Source organism: Nilaparvata lugens, chromosome X (assembly GCF_014356525.2).
Source record: "Nilaparvata lugens isolate BPH chromosome X, ASM1435652v1, whole genome shotgun sequence".
Classification (NCBI taxonomy): Eukaryota; Metazoa; Arthropoda; class Insecta; order Hemiptera; family Delphacidae; genus Nilaparvata; species Nilaparvata lugens.
Genome location: NC_052518.1, coordinates 3344586 through 3371117, shown reverse-complemented (window position 1 = coordinate 3371117; position 26532 = coordinate 3344586). Strand labels below are relative to the sequence as shown.

Sequence of the window (26532 nt, the reverse complement as noted above, 5' to 3'; positions counted from 1 at the left end):
AATTTACCAGATAAACGGAGCTTGTCAAACACATGAACACGTCATCTGTTTGCCAATTCATGGATATTGTTACCCTGACTTGTCTGAGAAACTTATACAGAGCATCGATGTTTGGACGTTCGATTTTTTTCAGTCCTTATAGAATTTACCAGATAAACTGAGCTTGTCAAACACATGAACACGTCATCTGTTTGCCAATTCATGGATATTGTTACCCTGACTTGTCTGAGAAACTTATACAGAGCCATAAAAGTGGCCGCAACTAGAGATTTTCGGAGAATGGAATTGAGGATGAAAAAACTCATACGTCCAAAAATCCATGTATATGTAACTAGACTTTCACTCACTCACTTGAAATGGTATTACAAGTCGAAACATGTAGTAGGAAATAGAATTAAATTAGAAAGGATAATTTGATTCTTCAATTTTTTACCTATAAAATAATATATATTGTCATTGGGTAGAGTTGAAAAAAGTAAAAGATGTGCTTTCTTTTCAAAACAGTGGTGCCTGATCGAGAGAAATAATGGATTTGTAACTTCCGCTTACCCAGGTGGGGGTCCGGCTGGAAGAAAGCTGGGGCCGTAGGAGGAGGGACCGGAGGACTGTACGTCATGTTGGTCTCCGGCAGCGATCGCTGCCTTTGTGCGGAATACCGCTTGGAGCGGTTTACCGGTTCAGTGGGTCTTTTTTCATTCGTATCTGCAATACAAATTAAATCAAACTCGTTAAAACTTGACTTAAAATAATTAACTGAAAACTAAGAATAAAGAGCTCATGGTAACAAGATTTGCCTTTGCGCTGAGTACTGTTAACGAACTCTTGTAATCGTTTACATATGAATCTGTAAAACTATAGAGAAATCCACCACGTTATAATGGCAGTATTTGAACAACATTGATGTTGCTATCCTAGTCTATCATTCGACAAAGCAGATAGCATTATCCTTTTCTAGCGTGAAATCATTACAAAATGGACCCAACTATATAGTGAGCGGTGAGTTGTGAGCCTCTGTAACGCAGAGCTGAAAGCTGCCAGTTAGTAGATGGGTCACAAAGACACCATTCCATTTATGACAGCCTTTTCACTTAGGTACATACTGTGATTTATATTCAAACCATATGTGTATATATATTACTTATGCATATTATATGGTATATTGACTTGTCTTATACTCCATCCTGGGGTCCCCAAGACGTAATCTTAAAAAAATGAATAAAATCTCAATCTGAACATTACGACGGGGTTCTCTGCAGTGCGTCACTCGCATTTATCACTAAAGTGGACCATTCAGTATCAGATTTGTTGTCTTTTGCACAAACCAGCCCAAGCAAGTCTCTCTATTGAACAACTGTATCATGGAATGAAAAGTTATAGCATAGATGAACAGAGTAATATAATAGAGATACCATAAACTTGTCCCGACTAGTTTGCTCATCCTCAAAGTATACATATTATGAGGTATTTGCTTTCAATTCTATTCGGAATCAAATAATAAAAAATCTGGTGTGGTACACTCACACAACTTTCCTTGCTCATTGAACTGTAAGCCTCATTCTTAAACGAGAATAATTTAAGGGAATAACATAATGACGATTGGCGGCAACATATTTGAAACTACGATCAGACTACTGTACAAGTGTATATATAATTGTTTCAGAGTACTTTTTCCTTTGTGTAAATTGTGAAATTCGATATTTTTATAAGTCGTCAAAACAGCTGTTCTACAGATGAAATATCTCGACTATGTGTTCTTTCTATAAACTGCTCTACCTACCTACCTCATGCACGAGAAGGACAAAAGACTTAGGTCAGTTTACTAAGTCCATTTCTCAAGGATGGGGTGGACCCCATTAGTTTCCCAGGTAATAGACTCATGCCAGTTGATAGAGCTGATAAATAACTATACAGGGTATGAATTTGAAATGAATCGGTCAAGTCATTTTTGAGAAAATCGTGAAAAACATGTTTTTTTTAGTAATCATCCGCCATTTTTTCCGCCATCTTGAATTGAATTTTATTGAATTTCTTATTGTCGGGTCCTCATGGTATAAGGACCTCAAGTTTGAAATTTCAAGTCAATCGGTTAATTGGGAATAAAGTTTTCGTGTTCACAGACATACACACACACAGACCAACACCCAAAAACCATGTTTTTGGACTCAGGGGACCTTGAAACGTATAGAGAACTTGAAATTGGGGTACCTTATTTTTTTTGGAAAGCAATACTTTCCTTACCTATGGTAGTAGGGCAAGAAAAGTAAAAATAACGTACAAGAACTATTCAACACTTTTAAACATCTATCTGAGCTGTTTGTACATTCAGATGATTTTCCGATACTGAAAGTCACTGTCACCTGCCCAAAATCACGTGTATTTGAATAAGCACACTCAGTATTCAAATGTACGTTGAAACACCGGTTAAACAATGGAAAAATATTAATGAAATCATAAAAAAATCATATTCATACTAAGAACAGTGCCAATATCAAAGCTACATAACAAAACAAACTACAAAGCTTCATAAAACACAATATCTCAAACAGTAAAAAATGATCAAAGCATGTAATTTTAATTTTAAAAAATTAATCAAAATAAGAATAATGTTTGGAAAATGAAAAATTCCATTAGTCTCAGCTATTTTTTTTAATGAGTGTTAAGATTTACAGGGCTAACATATTTCATGTGAAAATTTAGAAATCAATAAAAACTTCGAGCTGATTATTGGCCGAAAATGTATTAGAATGACAAGGATAAAATTAGATAGCACTTTTCAGTAAAGATTTCTCGTGAAAAATTAAAATTGATTATGTTCGAATTTAAATATTTTTAACCTTTAATGGGCCCGTTCTGGGAACATGAAATGTGGTAAATTGTCAGATTCACAATTTATCCCGTAAAAAGTTACTTCCATGGGAAGTGTTTTGACAGATTCTGTACCAGAAACTAATTCCAGTAACAAATTCCTGCCCCACAGTCGAAGCCTGGTAAATTGTAACAGTTCACATTTGAGGAGCTCTCATTAGTCGATTGAATTGTGCGCTGATAGCTTGTTTGTTTACCATAGCATAGCCTTAGAATAAATAGCCAATAAAATGATGTTCGATAAGCATTCGTTAAATGAATTTTACTCTATATAAAATTTGAGAGTAATGGAATGAAAGAAATTCACACTTTTCTAGATGGTAAGTTTGTAAATCAGCCTTTCTTCATTAACACAGCTATTTTTGGACACATTTAGGTGTAAATCAACTTCATAAGTGCGCGCCAAAAGCTTGAACCAAAGGTTTTGAAATGGCGTTCCATGAGACATTATGCACCAGTCACATGATTGAACAATTTAGCCTACCAATTTTTCGTGTTCCCAGACCGTGCCCAATGTGATTTAATAACAAAGTATCCAATTCCTACATTTTTTTCTAGGAACTTATAATACAATAATTGATGAGGCGATACTCACTGCTATGTAAATCGATCTCGTCATTGGTGGCAATCGGAGGATTGCTTTGCGATATCAGAGGAAACACGTCTAATTCCTCTTTAGAAAATTGTTGTGCTGAAATGAACAATGAATAATTGAAAATATCGTAAATCTGAGAAGCCTCATTTTTTGACAATGTTCAATTTTGAGAAGACGTATCATGTACAATTGTTACGTTTCGAACCAGTAATAATGTAATGAAGGTTTGACATACCCCCAAACATCAGTTTCTTCTTTAAGAAGAGAAATAATATTAATAATAACTTTAAAAACTACAGTTTTAGCTGACAGAGTAAAGATGCTGAGCAGAGGTAGAAGTGGGGCTGGCATTCTAGTTTCCCCTCCAGCCAGCTAGTGGAAAAAGCTTTCCACTTATCTTCTGAATAAGTTTTCACACTTTTCCATCGCCTACCTCCAGAGACAGACCGACCTGACCTGTGGCTGGACATCCCCTGGTTTTCCATTCAGACCATGGCAACTTAGGATGGACATCAACTGTATAACGGTATCGGTCAAAATTCAATTTATTTGTCCATATTGTATTGTTTTTAGGAATTCCAAATTAATTATGTCTTGAATCCTGTTTTTAAACTGTCGTATAACTTGTTTGATTAAATAATACAATAAAATAGTCCAATACAATTCTGATTAAAGTTTTGTAAAATCATTGAAATCAAGTTTATTTTAATATTTAAAATTGATTAAATTCTCAAAACTACATAACCTTTATTGTTTTGTATTAAAATAGATGCAGCGTAACTGATTTTATTAAACCTAATTATGTAAGAAAATTCATATTTGATTCTCACAGTACTTATTTATTACAATAAAATAAATCCTAATAAAAATGTTTTCATTTCAAATTCCGAAAAGAATCATTTAGTTAATAATAATTAAAAGCCAACTGCTTTTGCTCTACCATCAAATGCTGCCCAACAGCAATTTCACAGTGTTCCCGTCTGGGAACTGGTGGATCGCCCTCCTCTTTCAAAGGTTTTTTAATGTGTTAATTGAAATAATGATTTCTCTATGTTAGCTCAATTAGCTCGAGATGTTGCAACTGATTTCTAGTATATTTGAGTCATTACTCAATTATCCAGTAAATGCAGTATTCTCAAGAAATAGTGTCTCAAGATACAATTAAACAAACTACAATTCAAGCAAAGGACTTACAGTTCGGGAGTGGCTTATAACAGGGACCATAAGCATAATCTTCTAATTTGGAGTCTGGTAAAGTTCGACCCCTGCCTCGCGAAGGGGTGAATTCCAGACACGGTAGCGGTCCATAACCAGAGAAATGTCCCCTTCCTCCTCGCTTTTGAGCATCATCCGGTTTATTACTAAAATTGAAAAACAAAACAACAGCAAATGAATAATAATCTTCTCCAACTTTCATTGGCTATGATTCAAGGTCAGACAAAATAGAAACCCTGAAAAAAAATAAACATCATTTTAAACACTTAAAACAGAGAAATATCACAGCAAACGGTTTCGGGTTATTTATAACAATAATTACATATTCCAATCAATTATGTTCAAACACTCTTCAATGTCGTTTTGCTCAAAAAATTCCTTAATACTATAAAAAGGTTTCTTAAAAGGCACTCATCCAATTTGTGAAGATAACTTCTTAGAATACTAGTTTAAGGGGTTTGAAAACTTAAAAACCTTTTTAGATAGTACCATATGACTTTTGAAATATTTACTCAATCTGCAATATTCGGTACAAATTTTCCCTTTTCAAAGAGAATGTTACTAGCTCTAAAATGAATAAATTCACAATAGTTCTAATTCTCAATCAAATAAAATTTAGGCTATTATAGGTTTGAAGTGATCCAAAGGAGCTGAGTCATTCATGATGTTCTTTATTCATGATGTTCATTAATGATTACAGTATGTTTAGTTTTAGTTGCAAACTGTTTACGATTTTATCAAGGATAGTCTGGTTTCAGATTTGAAAAAATGCACCTTGGGGCTCAAGTGACAATAAGGATTGAATCGTTAGTGAATGTTATTAATTGCAATACTTACTTTTGCACGATGGAGTTGGTACTTTGTCTACTAGATTCTACAGGTTTATTCGTTTCAGTTTTAGGGCGACTTCTGCTACGCTGTCGATTCGTTTCTCTTCTTTTTATCACAGAGTTTTGATTAGAATTAGTTTTAATATCTTCTATCTTTGGCTTGGAGGCTTCACGTCGGCCTCTGGAACTGTCCACATCCTTCTGCGGTGTCTCCTCATTTTTCTAAATAAGAAAATACATATTGGGTCGATTGAATAATATTATATTTTTATTGATTTTCCACTTAGATGTATAGGTAGCTAAAGTCATGATGAAAAAACAACCAATAACAAATAAGCAGTTTATTGAACTGGGTGATAAAAAAATGGAATATTTCAATACAAAATTATTGTGACAAATTGCTGTGTTGAATTATTGAGATTACAAAACAAAAATTCAAGGAAGTAGCAAATACAATATTCAAAAATGATGTTGAAGATCAGAAAAAATCATAGAAAAACAATGTCTAGAGCAATCATTAATTCCAAATTATTTTCAAGCAAATGATAGGATTCAGTTGCTAGATTTCTGTTAAATTGATGGACCTAGCAATTGCTCAAGTATTTCAGGGAAACTTCTAGCTAATGCCTAGTTACTTCTACTTAGAACTAGCATTTGATTATTCAATTGAATTTTAGCGATAGCTGGAACAAATGACTACTTGCTATGGTGAGATCCAAGTTAGAATAGCAGTGGAGAAAGATAAGAGAACAGCGTTGTCAATTCTCTTCCTTGCCACCATATAGGATAGCTGATACCGGTATATCTGATGTAAAATCAACTGTTCATTCTTGTTTAAAATAATTAATAATATTTCATTCGTAAAAAATCAATGATTAAATAATAAATTTCCATACTTCGGATTGAATATTTTGGATAACTAAAACATCACCTTACAACAACACAGATATGTTGAGTACGTTTTCCATCACTATCAACTTACTTGTAGTACACAATACTACAAACTAGAGTACACAGCATTGAATAAAGATTTCAATGTTTGGTAGCAGTAAATCATAAAAAATCTCAAACTATTCAAAAGCTAACTAAGCTAACAAAATATACATGCTGCCACAATACTATACTGATAATCATTGGAATAAAAATACCAACACACCTGTTCTCGATTTTTATTGGGACTAATTTCCGGAAATTCTGAAGGTTTGTTCACAAACGATCGTCGACTGCCGCCGGATCGGGAAGTGTTGCCTGCATTATTCGATTTATATGCGGGCTCGTCATCCCACTTTCTTGTATACGATTTCGGGCCTCGTCTACAACAAAAAAACAGTGTCTATATTCAATTGTATTCCAGCCCTAGAAAGGGATCAAATTGACGAAGTAAAAATAAAGTTTCAATAATTATTTATTGGGAAATATCGACTTACTTATTAGTAGAATAGTTTCTAATGTTGGAATAAGCGGCTAGTCAAGTCTGACTTGTCCAACCGCTATCAATACCTCACCATAAATTCTGATACATTATCATCAACTCCATCTGTAATTCTGATACAAATGTATCAGACTCAAAGCCTCTAAGGTCACGAAGAGATGTACACAAGGATCCTTTGCAGTACACCAACGATTGGGAATCATCTTTTTCCAGTCACGTCAAAAACTATGGTAGTTTCAATGATTATTTTCATTTGTAAAAATACTTCTCGTATTTGGAAATAAATTCATTATTCATTATCTGTTCCAGTATCCCAAAACGGCTTTTTTTTCGTTTGTCTCGTTGATAGCTCAAATATTTAGGTACAAAATTTAGAACATGAAAAACAATTGCCAAAAATGGCTTATTTTCGGAGTCTTGTCTCGTTAAGGCTGTGGTAAGGCTAAAAATGAAATTTTTACTCGTGATATTTTTCAAAGTTTTTTGATTTGAATATATCATCAAGCTAACAAAATAAATACATTTTCTCAGGAAAACATTTTTATTCTGATCATTACTTTTTGAGATATGAGCGCCTAAAGTTTAATTTTTTTGGACAGAACATTTAAAATTCGGTAAGAATTTCGGTAAGTCCATGAGATTTAGAGGATAGATTCTTCAAGGTGTTGTTGATCTATTAAAACAAAAATTTTCTGAAAATATCAATTTTTAAGATAGTTATTCAATTTTCTAAAAATAACAAAAAATAACTTTTAGTTGAGTTATTTTTGGTAAATTGAATCAATTTTCCAAAAATTCAATTTTCAGAAAATTTTTGTTTTATTAGATCAACAATACCATGAAGAATCTATCCTCTAAATCTCATGGATTTATCTCTTACCGTATTTGAAATGTTCTGTCCAAAAAATTTAAACTTTAGGCGCTCATAACTCAAAAAGTAATGATCCGAAAAAAATGTTTTCCTGAAAAAACTTTTTCATTTTGATAACTTCATGATATACAAATCGAAAAACTTTGAAAAATATCACCAGTAGAAAGTTTTTTTTTAGCCCTTGCACAGCCTTAACAATAAGGCGATTGAATGAAAGTGGAATGAGCACAAGAATACTAACCCGTATCGTCTCCTACGTCTAGCTTTTGGTGGCGATTCTTCGTTTCTGATGTCATATCCGTAAGTATTAATTAATTCTCGTTGACTCTTCGGGGACTGTTCCTCTTCAACATACAGATCATGTGACCACATATCACCTGTGCTGTCAGTCCAAACCTTTTTTGGACGGATTGGTCTGTTAGGAACATCATTTGCGTTATTCCTGTTCGCAATGACGTCAGCTTCCACGTCAACCCCAGGTTCCTTCGTGTCGTTTGCCTCACTGAGAAAAGATAGAGCTCACCTTGATTTCCACATACAATAGTTATTTGTATATCTAGAGTGTAAAGTGCTGTTTTTTCTCCCTGAGGGAAAAGTTTGATGCCCGAGGCGAAGCCGAGGGCAACAATTTTCCTGAGGGAGAAAAAACATTTTTCACTCGTGATATACACAACATTTTTATAAAAACTGCAAATAAAATAATTTTTAAAAACGTATGTGACCAAACAATGTGTTACAACATAATCTAAAAAGTAAACAGAAACAGCTGGCTTGTAATCACAGTTCTCCTCCGACAGCACTATCTGTCGGCTAAAGTTGTAACAACAATGACAGCCACAACTACAGCTATGATGAAGTTCTCGTTTCAAATTTGATTAGTTAATAAGTAATATTCGTTGGCTGGTATTTTGAATAACATGGATTAAAAGAAAGAATATATTAATTTTTTCTAGTATAGTGATATGAAGTTTGTAATGATAATTTCAGCATACAAACATAAATTTTATATATCGATCAAATGTCTGGTTGAGGTATTGAATTTAGTTGGTTTAATGAATGTCTGGTTGAGGTATTGAATTTAGTTGGTTTAATGACTACTCTATATGCTTCCTCATCTGAGCTTAGACCTTCTGACCTATTCCAAATGTACGTTTTTAAAATAGAGATGCTTCCCATGTTATTTAAATGGAGTCACTTTTACTCCCTAGGGAGTTTTTCTGTTTTTTAGTACCGAGAGCGAAAAAGTGACACTTTAGTATCATGTTTCAGGGAGTGAAGTAAGTACTTTACACAGTAGGTGGAGGAAAAAATAATTAGTTCAATAATAAATTTGAGTGGAGACTGGAATCCTTGAGGAGAGAGATAAAAATAACCTTATCAAATTTTTCGAATACATTAAAATATCAATGTTGTAGAACTTTTATGACAGTTGTGTAGCTCGGAATTGAGCTTTCTAATTGAATAACACAAACTACAATAAAACACTAGAATATTGTCTAGAAAAATAAAAAAATTACTAAAATGTTAATAACATGTTACAACACGTATGGTATCATTTTCAGTAAAACAAAAACAGTACCTAAAAACACAAACTACAGCACACCTGTGTTCAGTTCGTTAAGGGAGTTGAACAACGAAATGGTAATAAATATCTCCCGATCATTCACGGTCGCAATAGTTGAACGAGTTCCTACTTTCGACTTGAGGCTGGAGTTCTCATCATTTTGTGGCTGTACCAGATTGGTTGGGAAGCTTCAGAAGAACTACTCCAATCTTGTTATGCTTGGTGACCAACACGACTTCAAGGTTTCCAGACAATTGATTGGTATTTATTTTACCATTGATATAACCGATTTGACTGTTTTGCCTTTCTGGTTTATGCTTTTTTTTCATTCTCTCTTCTGAGAATTTCTGGAATCCCTGCCACTGCGGTCTTCAAAATATATTGTTTTTTCTTCTTTATTCTTTTAATCAATCAAGGTATTAAGTATACTTATTCCTACATACTCATTCTTAAATATACATCATCACAATATATTATCTATTTTATAATCAGAATATTAATAATACATCCATAATATAAGTGTATTCTCTATTATTTACTTCTATGAGCAGATTAAGCTTATTATGTATAAAGTGGAACTCCCCCCCCTACACACAGATGGATAGTCTAGTAGGGGGATTCCAAAATATGTTGTATATTGTATTTCTTATTCGTGTATTATGTTTTTTGGAAATAAACTGAATTGAATTTTGTGGGTTTGTAGTTCCACAATAACGTTCAAATTCTGAGTTTTTTACTAAAAGGCAGCTTGTTATACAATTGAATTGTTTTGTATTTCATAGTAGCCAATTACTAAAATCGAAGTTGATTGATTACAGAATATATTATATTATTCTTTGAAGCATTATTACACCAAGATTGTTGGTCAACGAAATTGAATCATTCCGTCCTTAAAACATGATAACATTGAGAGAGAATGAGAGAAAAAAATGAGAGGTAATTAATAATTACTAATCACAAACTAGCTGTCAAGAGGACTGTCAATTGCAAGTGTGGTGTCACATGTATCGGCCTACAAATGGTATTTAAGAGTGCCATGAAAACAAAACTTTCAATAGTTTTGTTATTGAAGAAAACATTCTCAGTCCACTTCATTTTACTCTCCACCTATCGAGAGTATCAATGTTTTATTGAATTATAAAATAAATATTTCACATAGAAAATATATTTTACATAATAATAATAATCATCATTCCTATGATGCTGATGCATGCAATTAATAACTTATTGCATCTTGAATTTTCACTGCTTTCAATAGAACATCTGACAGATCATCAGCGGCATTTAGAGCAAGTCTCCAGCCATGGGGCCTCACTAGTAATGAACGAACACTTTCAATTAAGGCATTCACAGACAGACGCGATACAGGGCTCGGGACGATTCGGTACGATATGTTATTACATAGCGGTAAATGAGAACGTGCACACAGCAGCGATATACCAAGGAAAGCGATATTATCGCAAGCGGTAGATCGCGTCGGTAATTCGGTCTACCGAATCTGTTCGGTAGACTGCTCGGAAATCAAGGCGGGAATCAGTAGTGCACACCTTTCTTATCGCACATGAATGCAGTGTAGTTAGTAGCTAATAATTTAGTTCAATTTTTTTAAATATGGATCAGTGTTTACAAGAAGAAGCATTGCTTTTGTCGCTCGCTATGGACGAGGACGAACATGATGAGCCATTTAAGTAACTTTTCATGTTTTATAATTGAAATTCACGAACTTGAACCAAGAAATTACACATTAACAGATTTTTTTTGAAAAAAATAACCTTGACATCGGTTTAAAGAAGCATCAAGGAATATGCATGCCAAAAGAAAATCAATTTCGTTTAGTAGTTATTGAACAGCAAAGTAGTAAATAAAAAATTACGGGATTTCAATGAATATACAAATTTTAATTCGATATTTTTTAATCGATTGGAAATACTCATATACTCCACATAACCATTGGAAAAACTTATTTTCTAGAATAGAATTTTAATCAACCTGGAACAATGCACTGCACTGATTAGAAACAGGACAGGATGGTTTTACCGAATTGCGAGCGTCTGCGTGCAGCGCGTGTGTGAATGTTCAGTTCGGTAAACTAGCGATATTTTCCCGAGCCTGTGTCGCGTCTGTCTGTGGAAGCCTTAAATCATTTGCAACGACACAGAATGAAGATACAACATTTGAAAAGTTCCAAATTATTTCAACAAAATTATTCATTTTTTATTACAAAATTATTTTCCGAATTCATATATCTGATATTATTAATAGATCTCGCGGAACCGTTAAAAAATTGAGACAATAAATAGAATACCTTATTTTTACTTGTAATGAATCCCTTACCTCTCAACAGTAGTACGGTCGTCGTGCTCATAGAAAGCACCCTTTTTTGGAATATACTGAGGGTTCCTTCGATCCTCATCGTCGTCCAATTTTTTCTCTTTTTCTTCCTGAAAGTAAACAAAGCAGTGATTTGTAACGGACTGGAAAGTTGCAATGTTTTGAACGGGTACACTGTATCTGACTAGAGAGTTTATCATGAAGAACTTCCTATCTTCAGAATTGAATAAAACAAGTTATGTGTGAGATATTGAAAAGATCTTTATTTGTTTGAAATGACTATCAATGCCACTATGCATCGCAAATAATGGCCGCCGTGATGACTGCTGGGAGGTGGGGATCCAAGGTTTTTCCGTTAGCATATATCGAGCATAATTCTCATTGTTAATTCGTGATAATTTGAATGATCTTGAATTTTTGGCTATTAGGCACCATAACTGTTCTGTATTGACATAGTCGACCATTCTCAATTGTCAATCAATGGTCGACCTGTCACTTAGCATTAAAATAAGAATTTAGCGGAGTCCAATCAAAAAAATTTTGTTTGATCACAGCTGTCATCACAAACTTGTGTCTGCTCCAGAGAGGACAAATACACGTATCAGACAGATGTATGCTCCCGAGGGTACGAGAACACATCACCAAGAGGACAGAGGACACGTCGACAGGACCAACTAATGTCTGCTCCCGAAAAAAGGACACATCAAAAAAGAGTCTCCTGTCGAGAGAAGAGACAACACGTCGCAGTCTAGAGTCTGCTCACAAAATAACAGGGGAAAGATCACAGACTTGAGCATGGTTCCGAGAACATAGTAAAGACATGGCAGACCGGTGTCTGTTCCCGAGAGGACAGAGGACACGTCGAGAGGACAGACAAGTGTGTGAGACGAAAGAGAGAGAACACATCACAGACTTGCGGCTGCTCCCGAGAGGACAGAGGACACGTCGCAGTCTAGTCTGCTAACGATAGGAAAGAGTACACGACGACAGGACAGAGTACAAGTCGAGGAGACAGACAAGTGTGTGAGTCCGAAAAAAACAGAGGACACATCAAAGACTTGTGGCTGCTCCCGAGAGGACAGAGGACACGTCGCAATTTAGAGTCTACTCACAAAAGGACAGATAACACGTCGACCGGACAGATTACAAGTCGAGAATACAGACAAGTGTGTGAGTCCATAAAAAACAGACAACACATTACAGACTTGTCAGCTCTGTCTTTTTCTCGGACTCAGACACTAGTCTCCCTTCTCAACATGTACTCTCTCCTGTCGACGTCTACTCTGTCCTTACGTGAGCAGACTCTAAACTGCGATGTCCTCTGTCCTCTCGAGAGCAGCCACAAGTCTGTGATGTGTCCTCTGGTTTTTTCGGACTCACACACTTGCTGTCTTCTCGACTTTTAATCTGTCCTTTCGTGAGCAGACTGAAGTGCGACGTATCTGACAGAGGACACGTCACCATTTAGAGTCTGCTCACGAAAGGACAGATAACACGTCGACCAGACAGATTACAAGTCGAGAAGACAGACAAGTGTGTGAGTCCAAAAAAAAACAGAGGACACATCACAGACTTGTGGCTGCTCCCGAGGGGACAGAGGACACTTCGCAGTTTAGAGTCTGCTCACGAAAGGACAGAGAACAAGTCGATCGGACTCATTACGAGTCAAGAATATAGACAAGTGTGTGAGTCCATAAAAAAGAGGACACATCAAATACTTGTGGCTGCTCTCTGTCCTTTCATGAGCAGACTTTAAACTGCGACGTATCCTTTGTCCCCTCGGGAGCAGCCACAAGTCTGTGATGTGTCCTCTGTTTCTATTGGACTCTCACACTTGTCTGTCTTCTCGACTTGTAATCTGTCCGGTCGACGTGTTATCTGTCCTTTCTTGAGCAGTCTTTATACTGCGACGTGTCCTTTGTCCCCTCGGGAGCAGCCACAAGTCTGTGATGTGTCCTCTGTTTCTATTGGACTCACACACTTGTCTGTCTTCTCGACTTGTAATCAGTCCAGTCGACGGGTTATCTGTCCTTTCGTGAGCAGACTTCCTACTGCGACGTATCCTTTGTCCCCTCGGGAGCAGCCACAAGTCTGTGATGTGTCCTCTGTTTTTTTTTGGACTCTCACACTTGTCTGTCTTCTCGACTTGTAATCTGTCCGGTCGACGTGTTATCTGTCCTTTCTTGAGCAGCCTTTATACTGCGATATGTCCTCTGTCCTCTCGGGAGCAGTCACATGTATGTGATGTGTCCTCCGTTTTTTTTTTAATCACACACTTGTCTGTCTTCTCGACTTGTAATCAGTCCAGTCGACGTGTTATGTGTCCTTTCGTGAGCAGACTTTATACTGCGAAGTGTTCCTTGTCCTCTCAGTAAAGGGAACACATCGACCGGACTGATTACAAGTCGAGAAGACAGACAAGTGTGAGAGTCCAATAGAAACAGAGGACACATCACAGACCTGTGGCTGCTCACGAGGAGACAGAGGACACGTCGCAGTTTGGAGTAGAAGAAAACGAAGGACATATCACAGAAGGACAGAGTACAAATCGACTGGATGGATTACAAGTTGGGAAGAAACAAAGTGAGTAAGTCCAAAAAGAAACAAAACAGAGGACACATCACAGACTTGTGGCTGCTCCCGAGGGGACAAAGGATACGTCGCAGTAGGAAGTCTGCTCACGAAAGGACAGATAACACGTCGACTGGACTGATTACAAGTCGAGAAGACAGACAAGTGAGTGAGTCCACAAAAAAAAGAGGACGCATCACTGACTTGTGGCTGCTCCCGAGGGGACAAAGGGCACGTCGCAGTTTGAAGTCTGCTCATGAAAGGTCAGATAACACGTCGACCGGACAGATTACAAGTCGAGAAGACAGACAAGTGTGTGAGTCCATAGAAACAGAGGACACATCACAGACTTGTGGCTGCTCCCGAGGGGACAAAGAGCACGTCGCAGTATAAAGTCTGCTCACGAAAGGACAGAGAACACGTCGACCGGACAGATTACAAGTCGAGAAGACAGACAAGTGTGTGAGTCCAAAAAAACAGAGGATACATAATAGACTTGAGGCTAATCCAGACGAGGCAAAGGACTCGTCGCAGTATAGGTTCTGCTCATGAAAGGACAGAGAACTCTTCAACCGGACAGATTACAAGTCCTCTTTTTTCTTGGATTCACACACTTGTCTGTCTTCTCGACTTGTAGTCTGTCCGGTCGACGTGTTATCTCTACTTTCGTGAGCAGACTCTAAACTGTTTACGTATCCTTTGTCCTCTCATGAGCAACCACAAGTCTGTGATGTGTCCTCTGTTCGTGTCTGACTCGAAAACTTGGCTGTCTTCTTTTCTTGTAATCAGTCCGGTTGAATAGTTCTCTGTCCTTCCGTGAGCAGACTCTAAACTGCGATGAGTTCCCTGTCCTCTTGGGAGCAGCCACAAGACTGGGATGTGTCCTCTGTTTTGTTTCTTCTTGGACTCACTCACTTGTGTTTCTTCCCAACTTGTAATCCATCCAGTCGATTTGTACTCTGTCCTTCGTTTTCTTCTACTCCAAACTGCGACGTGTCCTCTGTCCCCTCGGGAGCAGCAAGATGTCTGTGATGTGTCCTCTATTTTTTTCGGTCTCAAACACTTGTGTTTCTTCCCAACTTGTAATCCCTCGAGTCGATTTGTACTCTGTCCTTCTGTAAGCAGACTCTAAACTGCGACGTGTCCTCTGTCCCCTCGGGAGCAGCAAGATGTCTGTGATGTGTCCTCTATTTTTTTCGGTCTCAAACACTTGTCTGTCTTCTCAGCTTGTAATCCCTCCAGTCGATTTGTACTCTGTCCTTCTGTAAGCAGACTCTAAACTGCGACGTGTCCTCTGTCTCCTCGTTAGCAGCCACAAGTCTGTGATGTGGTCTCTGTTTCTATTGGACTAACACACTTGTCTGTCTTCTCAGCTTGTAATCAGTCCAGTCAACGTGTTCTCTGTCCTTTCGTGAACATCTAGAAAGCTACGTATCCTGTGACTAATACGTTGCAGTCTAGTCTGCTCACGAAATGACAGATTAAAGGTCGACAGGGTAAAGTACAAGTCGAGAAGACAGACAAGTGTGTGAGTCCATAAAAAACAGAGGACACATCAGAGACTTGTGGCTGCTCCCGAGGGGACAAAGAGCACGTCGCAGTTTAAAGTCTGCTCATGAAAGGACAGATAACACGTCGACCGGACAGATTACAAGTCGAGAAGACAGACAAGTGTGTGAGTCCAAAAAAAACAGAGGACACATCACAGACTTGTGGCTGCTCCCGAGGGGACAAAGGACACGTCGCAGTAGAAAGTCTGCTCAAGAAAGGACAGATAACACGTCGACCGGACAGATTACAAGTCGAGAAGACAGACAAGTGTGTGAGTCCATAGAAACAGAGGACACATCACAGACTTGTGGCTGCTCCCGAGGGGACAGAGGACACATCACAGACTTGTGACTGCTCCCGAGGGGACAGAGGACACGTCGCAGTATAAAGTCTGCTCAAGAAAGGACAGATAACACGTCGACCGGACAGATTACAAGTCGAGAAGACAGACAAGTGTGAGAGTCCAAAAAAAACAGAGGACACATCACAGACTTGTGGCTGCTCCCGAGGGGACAAAGGATACGTCGCAGTAGAAAGGCTGCTCAAGAAAGGACAGATAACACGTCGACCGGACAGATTACAAGTCGAGAAGACAGACAAGTGTGTGAGTCCAATAGAAACAGAGGACACATCACAGACTTGTGGCTGCTCCCGAGGGGACAAAGAGCACGTCGCAGTATAAAGTCTGCTCACGAAAGGACAGAGTACACGTCGACCAGACAGATTACAAGTCGAGAAGACAGACAAGTGTGTGAGTCCATAAAAAACAGAGGACACATCACAGACTTGTGGCTGCTCCCGAGGGGACAGAGGACACATCACAGACTTGTGGCTGCTCCCGAGGGGACAAAGGACACGTCGCAGTATAAAGTCTGCTCACGAAAGGACAGATAACACGTCGACTGGACTGATTACAAGTCGAGAAGACAGACAAGTGTGTGAGTCCATAAAAAACAGAGGACACATCACAGACTTGTGGCTGCTCCCGAGGGGACAAAGGACACGTCGCAGTATAAAGTCTGCTCACGAAAGGACAGATAACACGTCGACCGGACTGATTACAAGTCGAGAAGACAGACAAGTGAGTGAGTCCAAAAAAAAAAGAGGACACATCACTGACTTGTGGCTGCTCCCGAGGGGACAAAGGGCACGTCGCAGTTTAAAGTCTGCTCATGAAAGGACAGAGAACACGTCGACCGGACAGATTACAAGTCGAGAAGACAGACAAGTGTGTGAGTCCAATAGAAACAGAGGACACATCACAGACTTGTGGCTGCTCCCGAGGGGACAAAGGATACGTCGCAGTATAAAGTCTGCTCACGAAAGGTCAGATAACACGTCGACCGGACAGATTACAAGTCGAGAAGACAGACAAGTGAGTGAGTCCACAAAAAACAGAGGACACATCACAGACTTGTGGCTGCTCCCGAGGGGACAAGGACACGTCGCAGTATGAAGTCTGCTCACGAAAGGACAGGGAACACGTCGACCGGACGATTACAAGTCAAGAAGACAGACAAGTGTGTGAGTCAAATAGAAACAGAGGACACATCACAGACTTGTGGCTGCTCCCGAGGGGACAGAGGATACGTCGCAGTATAAAGACTGCTCACGAAAGGTCAGATAACACGTCAACCGGACTGATTACAAGTCGAGAATACAGACAAGTGTGTGAGTCCAAAAAAAACAGAGGACACATCACAGACTTGTGGCTGCTCCCGAGGGGACAAAGAGCGATTACAAGTCGAGAATACAGACAAGTGTGTGAGTCCATAAAAAACAGAGGACACATCACTGACTTGTGGCTGCTCCCGAGGGGACAAAGGACACGTCGCAGTATAAAGTCTGCTCAAGAAAGGACAGATAACACGTCGACCGGACAGATTACAAGTCGAGAAGACAGACAAGTGTGTGAGTCCATAAAAAACAGAGGACACATCACTGACTTGTGGCTGCTCCCGAGGGGACAAAGGGCACGTCGCAGTATAAAGTCTGCTCACGAAAGGACAGATAACACGTCGACTGGACTGATTACAAGTCGAGAAGACAGACAAGTGAGTGAGTCCACAAAAAAAAGAGGACACATCACTGACTTGTGGCTGCTCCCGAGGGGACAAAGGGCACGTCGCAGTTTGAAGTCTGCTCATGAAAGGACAGAGAACACGTCGACCGGACAGATTACAAGTCGAGAAGACAGACAAGTGTGTGAGTCCAATAGAAACAGAGGACACATCACAGACTTGTGGCTGCTCCCGAGGGGACAAAGGATACGTCGCAGTAGGAAGTCTGCTCACGAAAGGACAGATAACACGTCGACTGGACTGATTACAAGTCGAGAAGACAGACAAGTGTGTGAGTCCATAAAAAACAGAGGACGAATCACAGACTTGTGGCTGCTCCCGAGGGGACAGAGGACACGTCGCAGTATAAAGGCTGCTCAAGAAAGGACAGATAACACGTCGACTGGACTGATTACAAGTCGAGAAGACAGACAAGTGTGTGAGTCCATAAAAAACAGAGGACACATCACAGACTTGTGGCTGCTCCCGAGGGGACAAAGAGCACGTCGCAGTATAAAGTCTGCTCACGAAAGGACAGATAACACGTCGACCGGACTGATTACAAGTCGAGAAGACAGACAAGTGAGTGAGTCCATAAAAAAAAGAGGACACATCACAGACTTGTGGCTGCTCCCGAGGGGACAAAGGATACGTCGCAGTTTAAAGTCTGCTCATGAAAGGACAGAGAACACGTCGACCGGACAGATTAAAAGTCGAGAAGACAGACAAGTGTGTGAGTCCATAAAAAACAGAGGACACATCACAGACTTGTGGCTGCTCCCGAGGGGACAAAGGTCACGTCGCAGTATAAAGTCTGCTCACGAAAGGTCAGATAACACGTCGACCGGACAGATTACAAGTCGAGAAGACAGACAAGTGTGTGAGTCCACAAAAAAAAGAGGACACATCACAGACTTGTGGCTGCTCCCGAGGGGACAAAGGATACGTCGCAGTTTAAAGTCTGCTCATGAAAGGACAGAGAACACGTCGACCGGACAGATTACAAGTCGAGAAGACAGACAAGTGTGTGAGTCCAATAAAAACAGAGGACACATCACAGACTTGTGGCTGCTCCCGAGGGGACAAAGGACACGTCGCAGTATAAAGTCTGCTCACGAAAGGTCAGATAACACGTCGACCGGACAGATTACAAGTCGAGAAGACTGACAAGTGTGTGAGTCCAAAAAAAAACAGAGGACACATCACAGACTTGTGGCTGCTCCCAAGTGGACAGATGACACGTCGCAGTTCAGAGTCTGCTCACGGAAGGACAGAGTACACGTTGACAGCACAGAGTACAACCCGAGAGGACAGACTAGTATTTGAGTCCGGAAAAAACAGAGGACACATCACAGAGTATGCTCCCGAGAGGACAGTGGACCAAGGACGGCTCCAAGGGGATAGAGTTCTCGAGTTAGAGTTGCGCGCACAGTTTGTATACCGTGGTCCGTCCCGACAGAATAGGTAGCGAAAGGTTCAAATGATGGGTTCTCGGTTCATATAAGATGGCTAGGTGGAAATGTGGGCGAAAGATGCAGCCTCCATGGTTGTCAATTAGGCCCGGCACAGCCTAGCCGTGTGTACTACTTACATTCTATCAGTGAGTTAATGACAACCAGCCTCAATTCCGAGCATATCTGTATACCACAAATTTACTTGTGACACCACATATCAGTATCAGTGAGTGACCGGTATTGTGAGAATATAATTCCTATGAGAATATTCCCACCGAGCACCGCCAAGTATGAGTAGTCCAATTGGAACTTATGAGAATGATATTCTCACTGTACCGGACACTGATCCTGATATGTGGGAATCCAGCTTAAAACTACACGAATTGCATTGTCGTAATCACGGATCAAGACAGAAGCTGAGTTTTCGTTTGTGCGTAAATGCCGTCGTCGACTACGACATGGTTAGGATCTCAGATTGAGTAGATTTCAATTTGTCTAAATAACCTAAAATATTAGGTTCAATTATGTTTTAATGGGGCAGGTTGTGTTTATACTTTTTTATACGTTTAAATGGCAATATGTAATTTTATTAGAAATGTTTTATTCTTGAATAATAAACACAAATAATGAAAAGTTATTTGATCAACTGTTTTAGCACATTTGAAATTTGGACAATAAGAATGTCAACAATGCTTGTCGTCGTCGACTGCGGAAATTTACGCACAAACGATAATGCACCTTAATATGGCTTAGTACAATACAACCTAGTAATTTTGATAGGCCTTCTAAATTATAGAATTTCAATTAGCTTACTCATAAAAAGGTAACAATTTTGACAGACTTGCTAAATGTAAATTAAGTCATCAAAATTATTACAATTTTAGAATTTCTAAAAAATTATAAATAAATGAGTTAAAACCCTTTTAATCTAATCATCTACAAAATACTGACCTTATTCAAATAAAAACATATCAGATTGCTTCACTCCGAATCAGACAACAATATTGTGGAAACTCGCTGTATAACTCCATGTCTGTATGTGACTGTATGTAATTTCTTTTTGACAGTCACAACGAACATAACTAAGTAATGTAATGAAATCAAGTACTAACTACTTGAGATTAACAAAAGTAAATTCTATCAATTCACATAATTCAATTTCAATATTGAGTGAGTCTGGATCAACTTAGTAACGATACGGCAGGCATGTCATGTATCATGTAAGATGAACATGTTAAGTAGAACATGAACATGTTACAAATATCAAATAAGTTAAGTACACCTGACCTGAAAGAGCACACTAAAACGCTACGAAGTTTATATCAGTCGAAACGACTTGTATAGTTTCTAAAGCCGGCCACTAACGATTAAACGTGCATGCACATATACTAAATCAGCGAGAGGCTTCTAACATTAAATAAACCACTGAAAAATTACAACTTATAATGAAAGAGCAATAATTTATACCCAAATGGTGCAGCGAAGAAAAAATAACATATTGGAAATACAAAAACCTAACCTCCAAAAATTTTGCTGGAAGCGTTCAGCTGTGATGACAATGTAAGTCGACTGTGTATGTAAATGAATGTTCTACCGTTAGTGGCCAACCTCAGAAACAAAAGAAATCACGCAGAATATTGTTGAAAGCTAACAAAACCGACTCACCTCCTTTTCTTCGCCGTCTCCTTTTGAACGTTCATCAGCATCCTCTACGTCACTTGCTGAAGATTTTCCTTCAGCGTCCTTGGAATCGACACTTTCGTCGTCGGAATCTTTTGATCGCAGCTTGGAGACTGGCTTCGTTTCTCCATCATCATCATCGGCCTCTTCGTATTCAGAATCATCAGCTGTTGTCTCCAATGGAGCTGAAGACTCCTTGGAGTCTTCTTGGACTGGTTGAATTGAAGACTCTTCTTCCATAGTAGATGCAACTTCCTAAAAATCAAATAAAAGTTGATTATTCATCGTACATTGAACACAATAAGAGACAGTTTTTCTCTCTATTAGAGGATGTTGTCACAATGAGCTCTGAGCTACTTTTAGATTTGTGTGAAAGGAAAAATATAATTTTTCATGTTTTATTAGATGATACTATACTTTGAAGTACTTGACTACAGTATGTAAATAATTTTGAAAGTGAATTAAAATTATCGAATTATACTGTCGTACGGTAAGGTAAGGAATCATAAGGGACAATAGTTAATTCGAAAGAAACTTTAATATCTTACAATACTAAAACAATGTCAAAACTTTGCAATCGGGAACAAATCTTAAATAGCAACAAAAATTTGTCAAGCGAAAATTGCGAGATCAATTCAATCTTCGTCTTGAAAATGTTTATAAAACTTCTGAAATACATCAAACATCAACCTAATTCCTATTGTGGTGAAGTAACAAAACCTTATAGGCTACAACAATCGATTTATAACCTAACAAATCCTAACCTTATACAGCAACAAATTAATAGCCTAACACTTCCTAACTAAAAAATCATAAACTCCTATTCCTTTTTCTTTAAAAAAAACTGAATTTTTACTGAAACCATTTGCCAGTGAAGTATCAGAAAACCTAGCCGGAATCTAAACAAGAAATTCCATTACAGCAACAATTCTCATTCAAAGATCATAATTGCGAAAAAATCAGTTGAGCATTGAGGCAAATAAATAATTTCAAGGTAGATTTAGACCTAATTAAAAAACATACACTACCTAAAGCAATTTAATATTCAGGAAATTTCTATCAAAGATATGATAATGAAGACTCGGTAGCCCGACATGCAAACACGTGTTATGCTAGTTTGAAAGAGAAAAAGTAAGAAACATGTTGAGGGACTGGATAATTCAATAATAAAATTATTTTTCGAATGGAGAACAAAGAATGACATGCGAATAATAGTGAACCGTCAGAAATAAAGAGTTGTGTAAATGTATCTAGGCCATGACGCCATGACCAAGCCTACACACGCTTGGAGCAGTTCGAGAAGAGCTACAAGAAATTGAGAAATAGATTTATATTGTTAGAGAAATATATCACTCTTACCTTCACAATGGAATCTAATTCCAATTTATCCACCTTTTCACTAATATCGCTAATAGTATTAGGTGAATCTTGTTCACCTAAAGATACTTCCGCCATATTTGATGCTTTAGTTGTGATAGTGAAGCTAAGAATGACGAGTTGACGAGAAGTCGAGAAGAAGGAGTGAAGAACGGGCGGGAAGCAAACTTTTACAAAGAGGTCGAAACTAGCGCTAGCACACACGAGCAGACTGAAATTTTTCAATATAATTTCCTTTTGCTAATATAATATAATTTTAATTTTTCAATATAATTTCCTTTTGCTGATATAATATGATTTATATTTTCCAATATAATTTCCTTTTGCTTTCTGAAGCAAAAGGAGACGCTACACTGAGCAACAGAGCTATTGGTGGGCATTCTGTCAACTACTCTCTAGTGAGGTCCACGCTATTATGGCAAAAGAGAAAGATAAGAGAACAACGTTGCCGATCCTCTGTCTTGTCAATGCCTTCTATAGACGCTAGCTAATACAGGTTTATTGATGTAATATTAACTGTTCATTCTCATTTAAAATAATCAATTATATTTTATTAAGCGAGAAATTATATTTTTCAATAACTTCATAATGAGGATGAAATATTTTGTTAATTATTAATTCTTCATTGTTTAAAGACTATCTGGCAACAGAGCAAAGCGAGAAAGAGATAGCTATATCCGCTTTGTTGAATGATAGACAAGGATAGCAATACCATTGCTAATCAAACACTGTCATTAAAACGTGGACCTCACTATAGAACAGTTTACTCTAGAATTTCACCTCATAAACAGATTGGACAACAGTTTCTGATGGAATGAGTTTGTTTATTCTAGGCCTATTCATTATTTTTTGTTGATTTCAGCTCCATTGCTTTAAGTAGTCCAATTTATGACAATAGTTAAAAACAACTGCCTGGAATACAATCTGGAGAAAATTTTATTTGAAATGAATGATCGATAACTGTTAATATTGATCAAATTATTACATCTTACATCAGAATACAATATAATTATTTTCATCGATGCTACTTTTCTATAATTTTAGATTAAGTTAATAAACACAGAGACTAAACTGCTGATTCGATATGAAATGAATGTTACCCTATTGAGATTTGTTCAAGTGATGAATAATTCCATTTCATTCAATCCTCTTCTACTATCTGTTTCGTGCAACTGATGATTGAACATTGTCAAAGTAAAATTTTTCGGTAGGTAACCATTTTACAGGGCTGCAGAATTCCGGTGGTTGGAGTTTGCGTTTCTGGCGGGCTTAATTGAACCTCTTTGTTTAGGTGTAATTTCGCGCCAATGCGACGCGAGGCCCCAACTTCCGGTTGGGTTTATTTGGATATTTAGCCCGAATATTAAGGGGATTTTGGCGCGATTATTTAGCTTGCATGCCTACATTTAATTTATCATGTAGTAAGCATGTGTCAATTCGCAGGTGGGAAATATGAATTCAGAAAAAAGTCAAAGCCTTAGGAAAACAGTGTTAGACCTTGGAAAATAGTATGAAACCTTGGAAAAGTTTTGGTGAACCTTGGAAAAATAGGAATTCCATGGTAGACTACAGCATTTCCAATTTATTCATGTTTTTATTCAATTTATTTTATTTATTCAATGTTCTTTCAAACTCAACTGATCATAGCAATCTATGAGATAAATAACATCTATAGGTACGGTAGTTTATCAGTTGAGAAATTATGTTGTGAAATATATCCAAACCGATTCTTTAGGCTTTGCAAATTTTAAGGAAACATTAGATGGCAGTTGGACGTTGATCCATATTTAATCATGTTCACAAATAGAGCTACAGGTGGATTTCATGATCATAAAATGATTGAAAATGGAAAAAATCTGGTGTGGTGTACAATCACACAAGTTTCCTTGCTCATTGAACTGTAAGCCTTATTCTTAAAGGGGAGAATGATTTAGGTGAATAACATAATGACGATATTGGTGGCAACATATTTGAAACTACGGTCAGACTACTGTATATGTGTATATATAATTTTTTTCAGAGTAATTTTTCCTTTGTGTAAATTGTGAAATTCGATGATTTTTTCAAAAGTTGTCGAAACAGCTGTTCTACAGATGAAATATCTCGACTAGCCTACGTGCTCTTTTTATAAACTGCTCTACCTACCTCATGCACGAGAAGGAGGTTACAGAGTCCATTTCTCAAGGATGGGGTGGACCCCCCATTAGTTTCCCAGGAAAAAGACTCATGCCAGTTGATAGAGCTGATAAATAACTATACAGGGTATGAATTTCTAAAAAAATCGGTCAGGTCATTTTTGAGAAAATCGTGAAAAACATGGTTTTTTAGTAATTATCTGCCATTGTTCTCAAAAATATTACGGAGCTCCTGCAATTTTCCCAGAAATGAGACTCATGTCAGTTGATAGGGCTTACAATAGCTATCCATGGAATAAATTTGAAGAAAAACATAAGAGCCGTTTTCGAGAAAACCGTGAAAAACATGGTTTTTTAGTAATTATCCGCCATTTTTCTCAAGAATATTACGGAGGTCCTGCAGTTTTCCCAGAAATGAGACTCATGTCAGTTGATAGGGCTTACAAATAGCTATCCATGAAATAAATTTGAAGAAAATCGTTAGAGCCGTTTTCGAGAAAACCGTGAAAAACATGTTTTTTTAGTAATTATCAGCCATTTTTCTCAAGAATATTACGGAGGTCCTGCAATTTTCCCAAAAATGAGACTCATGTCAGTTGATAGGGCTTACAAATAGCTATCCATGGAATAAATTTGAAGAAAATCATAAGAGCCGTTTTCGAGAAAACCGTGAAAAACATGGTTTTTTAGTAATTATCCGCCATTTTTCTCAAGAATATTACGGAGGTCCTGCAATTTTCCAGAAATGAGACTCATGTAAGTTGATAGGGCTTACAAATAGCTATCCATGAAATAAATTTGAAGAAAATCGTTAGAGCCGTTTTCGAGTGAACCGTGAAAAACATGGTTTTTTTAGTAATTATCAGCCATTTTTCTCAAAAATATTACGGAGCTCCTGCAATTTTCCCAGAGATGAGACTCATGTCAGTTGATAGGGCTTATAAATAGCTATCCATGGTATAAATTTGAAGAAAATCGTTAGAGCCGTTTTCGAGAAAACCGTGAAAAACATGGTTTTTTTTAGTAATTATCAGCCATTTTTCTCAAGAATATTACGGAGGTCCTGCAATTTTCCCAAAAATGAGACTCATGTCAGTTGATAGGGCTTACAAATCCATGGAATCCATGGAATAAATTTGAAGAAAATCATAAGAGCCGTTTTCGAGTAAACCGTGAAAAACATGGTTTTTTTTAGTAATTATCAGCCATTTTTCTCAAGAATATTACGGAGGTCCTGCAATTTTCCCAGAAATGAGACTCATGTCAGTTGATAGGGCTTACAAATAGCTATCCATGGAATAAATTTGAAGAAAAACATAAGAGCCGTTTTCGAGAAAACCGTGAAAAACATGGTTTTTTAGTAATTATCCGCCATTTTTCTCAAGAATATTACGGAGGTCCTGCAGTTTTCCCAGAAATGAGACTCATGTCAGTTGATAGGGCTTACAAATAGCTATCCATGAAATAAATTTGAAGAAAAACATAAGAGCCGTTTTCGAGAAAACCGTGAAAAACATGGTTTTTTAGTAATTATCCGCCATTTTTCTCAAGAATATTACGGAGGTCCTGCAATTTTCCCAGAAATGAGACTCATGTCAGTTGATAGGGCTTACAAATAGCTATCCATGGAATAAATTTGAAGAAAATCATAAGAGCCGTTTTCGAGAAAATCGTGAAAAACATGGTTTTTTGTAATTATCCGCCATTTTTCTCAAGAATATTACGGTGGTCCTGCAATTTTCCCAGAAATGAGACTCATGTCAGTTGATAGGGCTTACAAATAGCTATCCATGGAATAAATTTGAAGAAAATTGTTAGAGCCGTTTTCGAGAAAACCGTGAAAAACATGGTTTTTTAGTAATTATCTGCCATTGTTCTCAAAAATATTACGGAGCTCCTGCAATTTTCCCAGAAATGAGATTCATGTCAGTTGATAGGGCTTATAAATAGCTACCCATGGTATAAATTTGAAGAAAATCGTTAGAGCCGTTTTCGAGAAAA

At 37.8% G+C, this 26532-nt stretch overlaps 1 protein-coding gene across 2 annotated transcripts in view; it reads right to left on the bottom strand.

Moving 5' to 3' along the window:
• LOC111056572 (protein CASC3) overlaps positions 1-22533 on the bottom strand; it is a 65441-nt gene extending 42908 nt beyond the window's left edge. For both annotated transcript variants that reach the window (XM_039442241.1, XM_022343950.2), the window contains exons 1-9: positions 22379-22533; positions 21005-21274; positions 11707-11813; positions 8050-8310; positions 6662-6818; positions 5513-5727; positions 4655-4821; positions 3461-3556; positions 550-702 (exon numbers count right to left, since the gene is read on the bottom strand). In XM_039442241.1, the coding sequence (XP_039298175.1) occupies positions 550-702; positions 3461-3556; positions 4655-4821; positions 5513-5727; positions 6662-6818; positions 8050-8310; positions 11707-11813; positions 21005-21274; positions 22379-22474 (1522 nt within the window). In that variant the 5' untranslated portion in view covers positions 22475-22533. The remainder of the gene's footprint in view (positions 1-549; positions 703-3460; positions 3557-4654; positions 4822-5512; positions 5728-6661; positions 6819-8049; positions 8311-11706; positions 11814-21004; positions 21275-22378) is intronic.
• Between the last annotated feature and the right edge of the window lie 3999 nt (positions 22534-26532).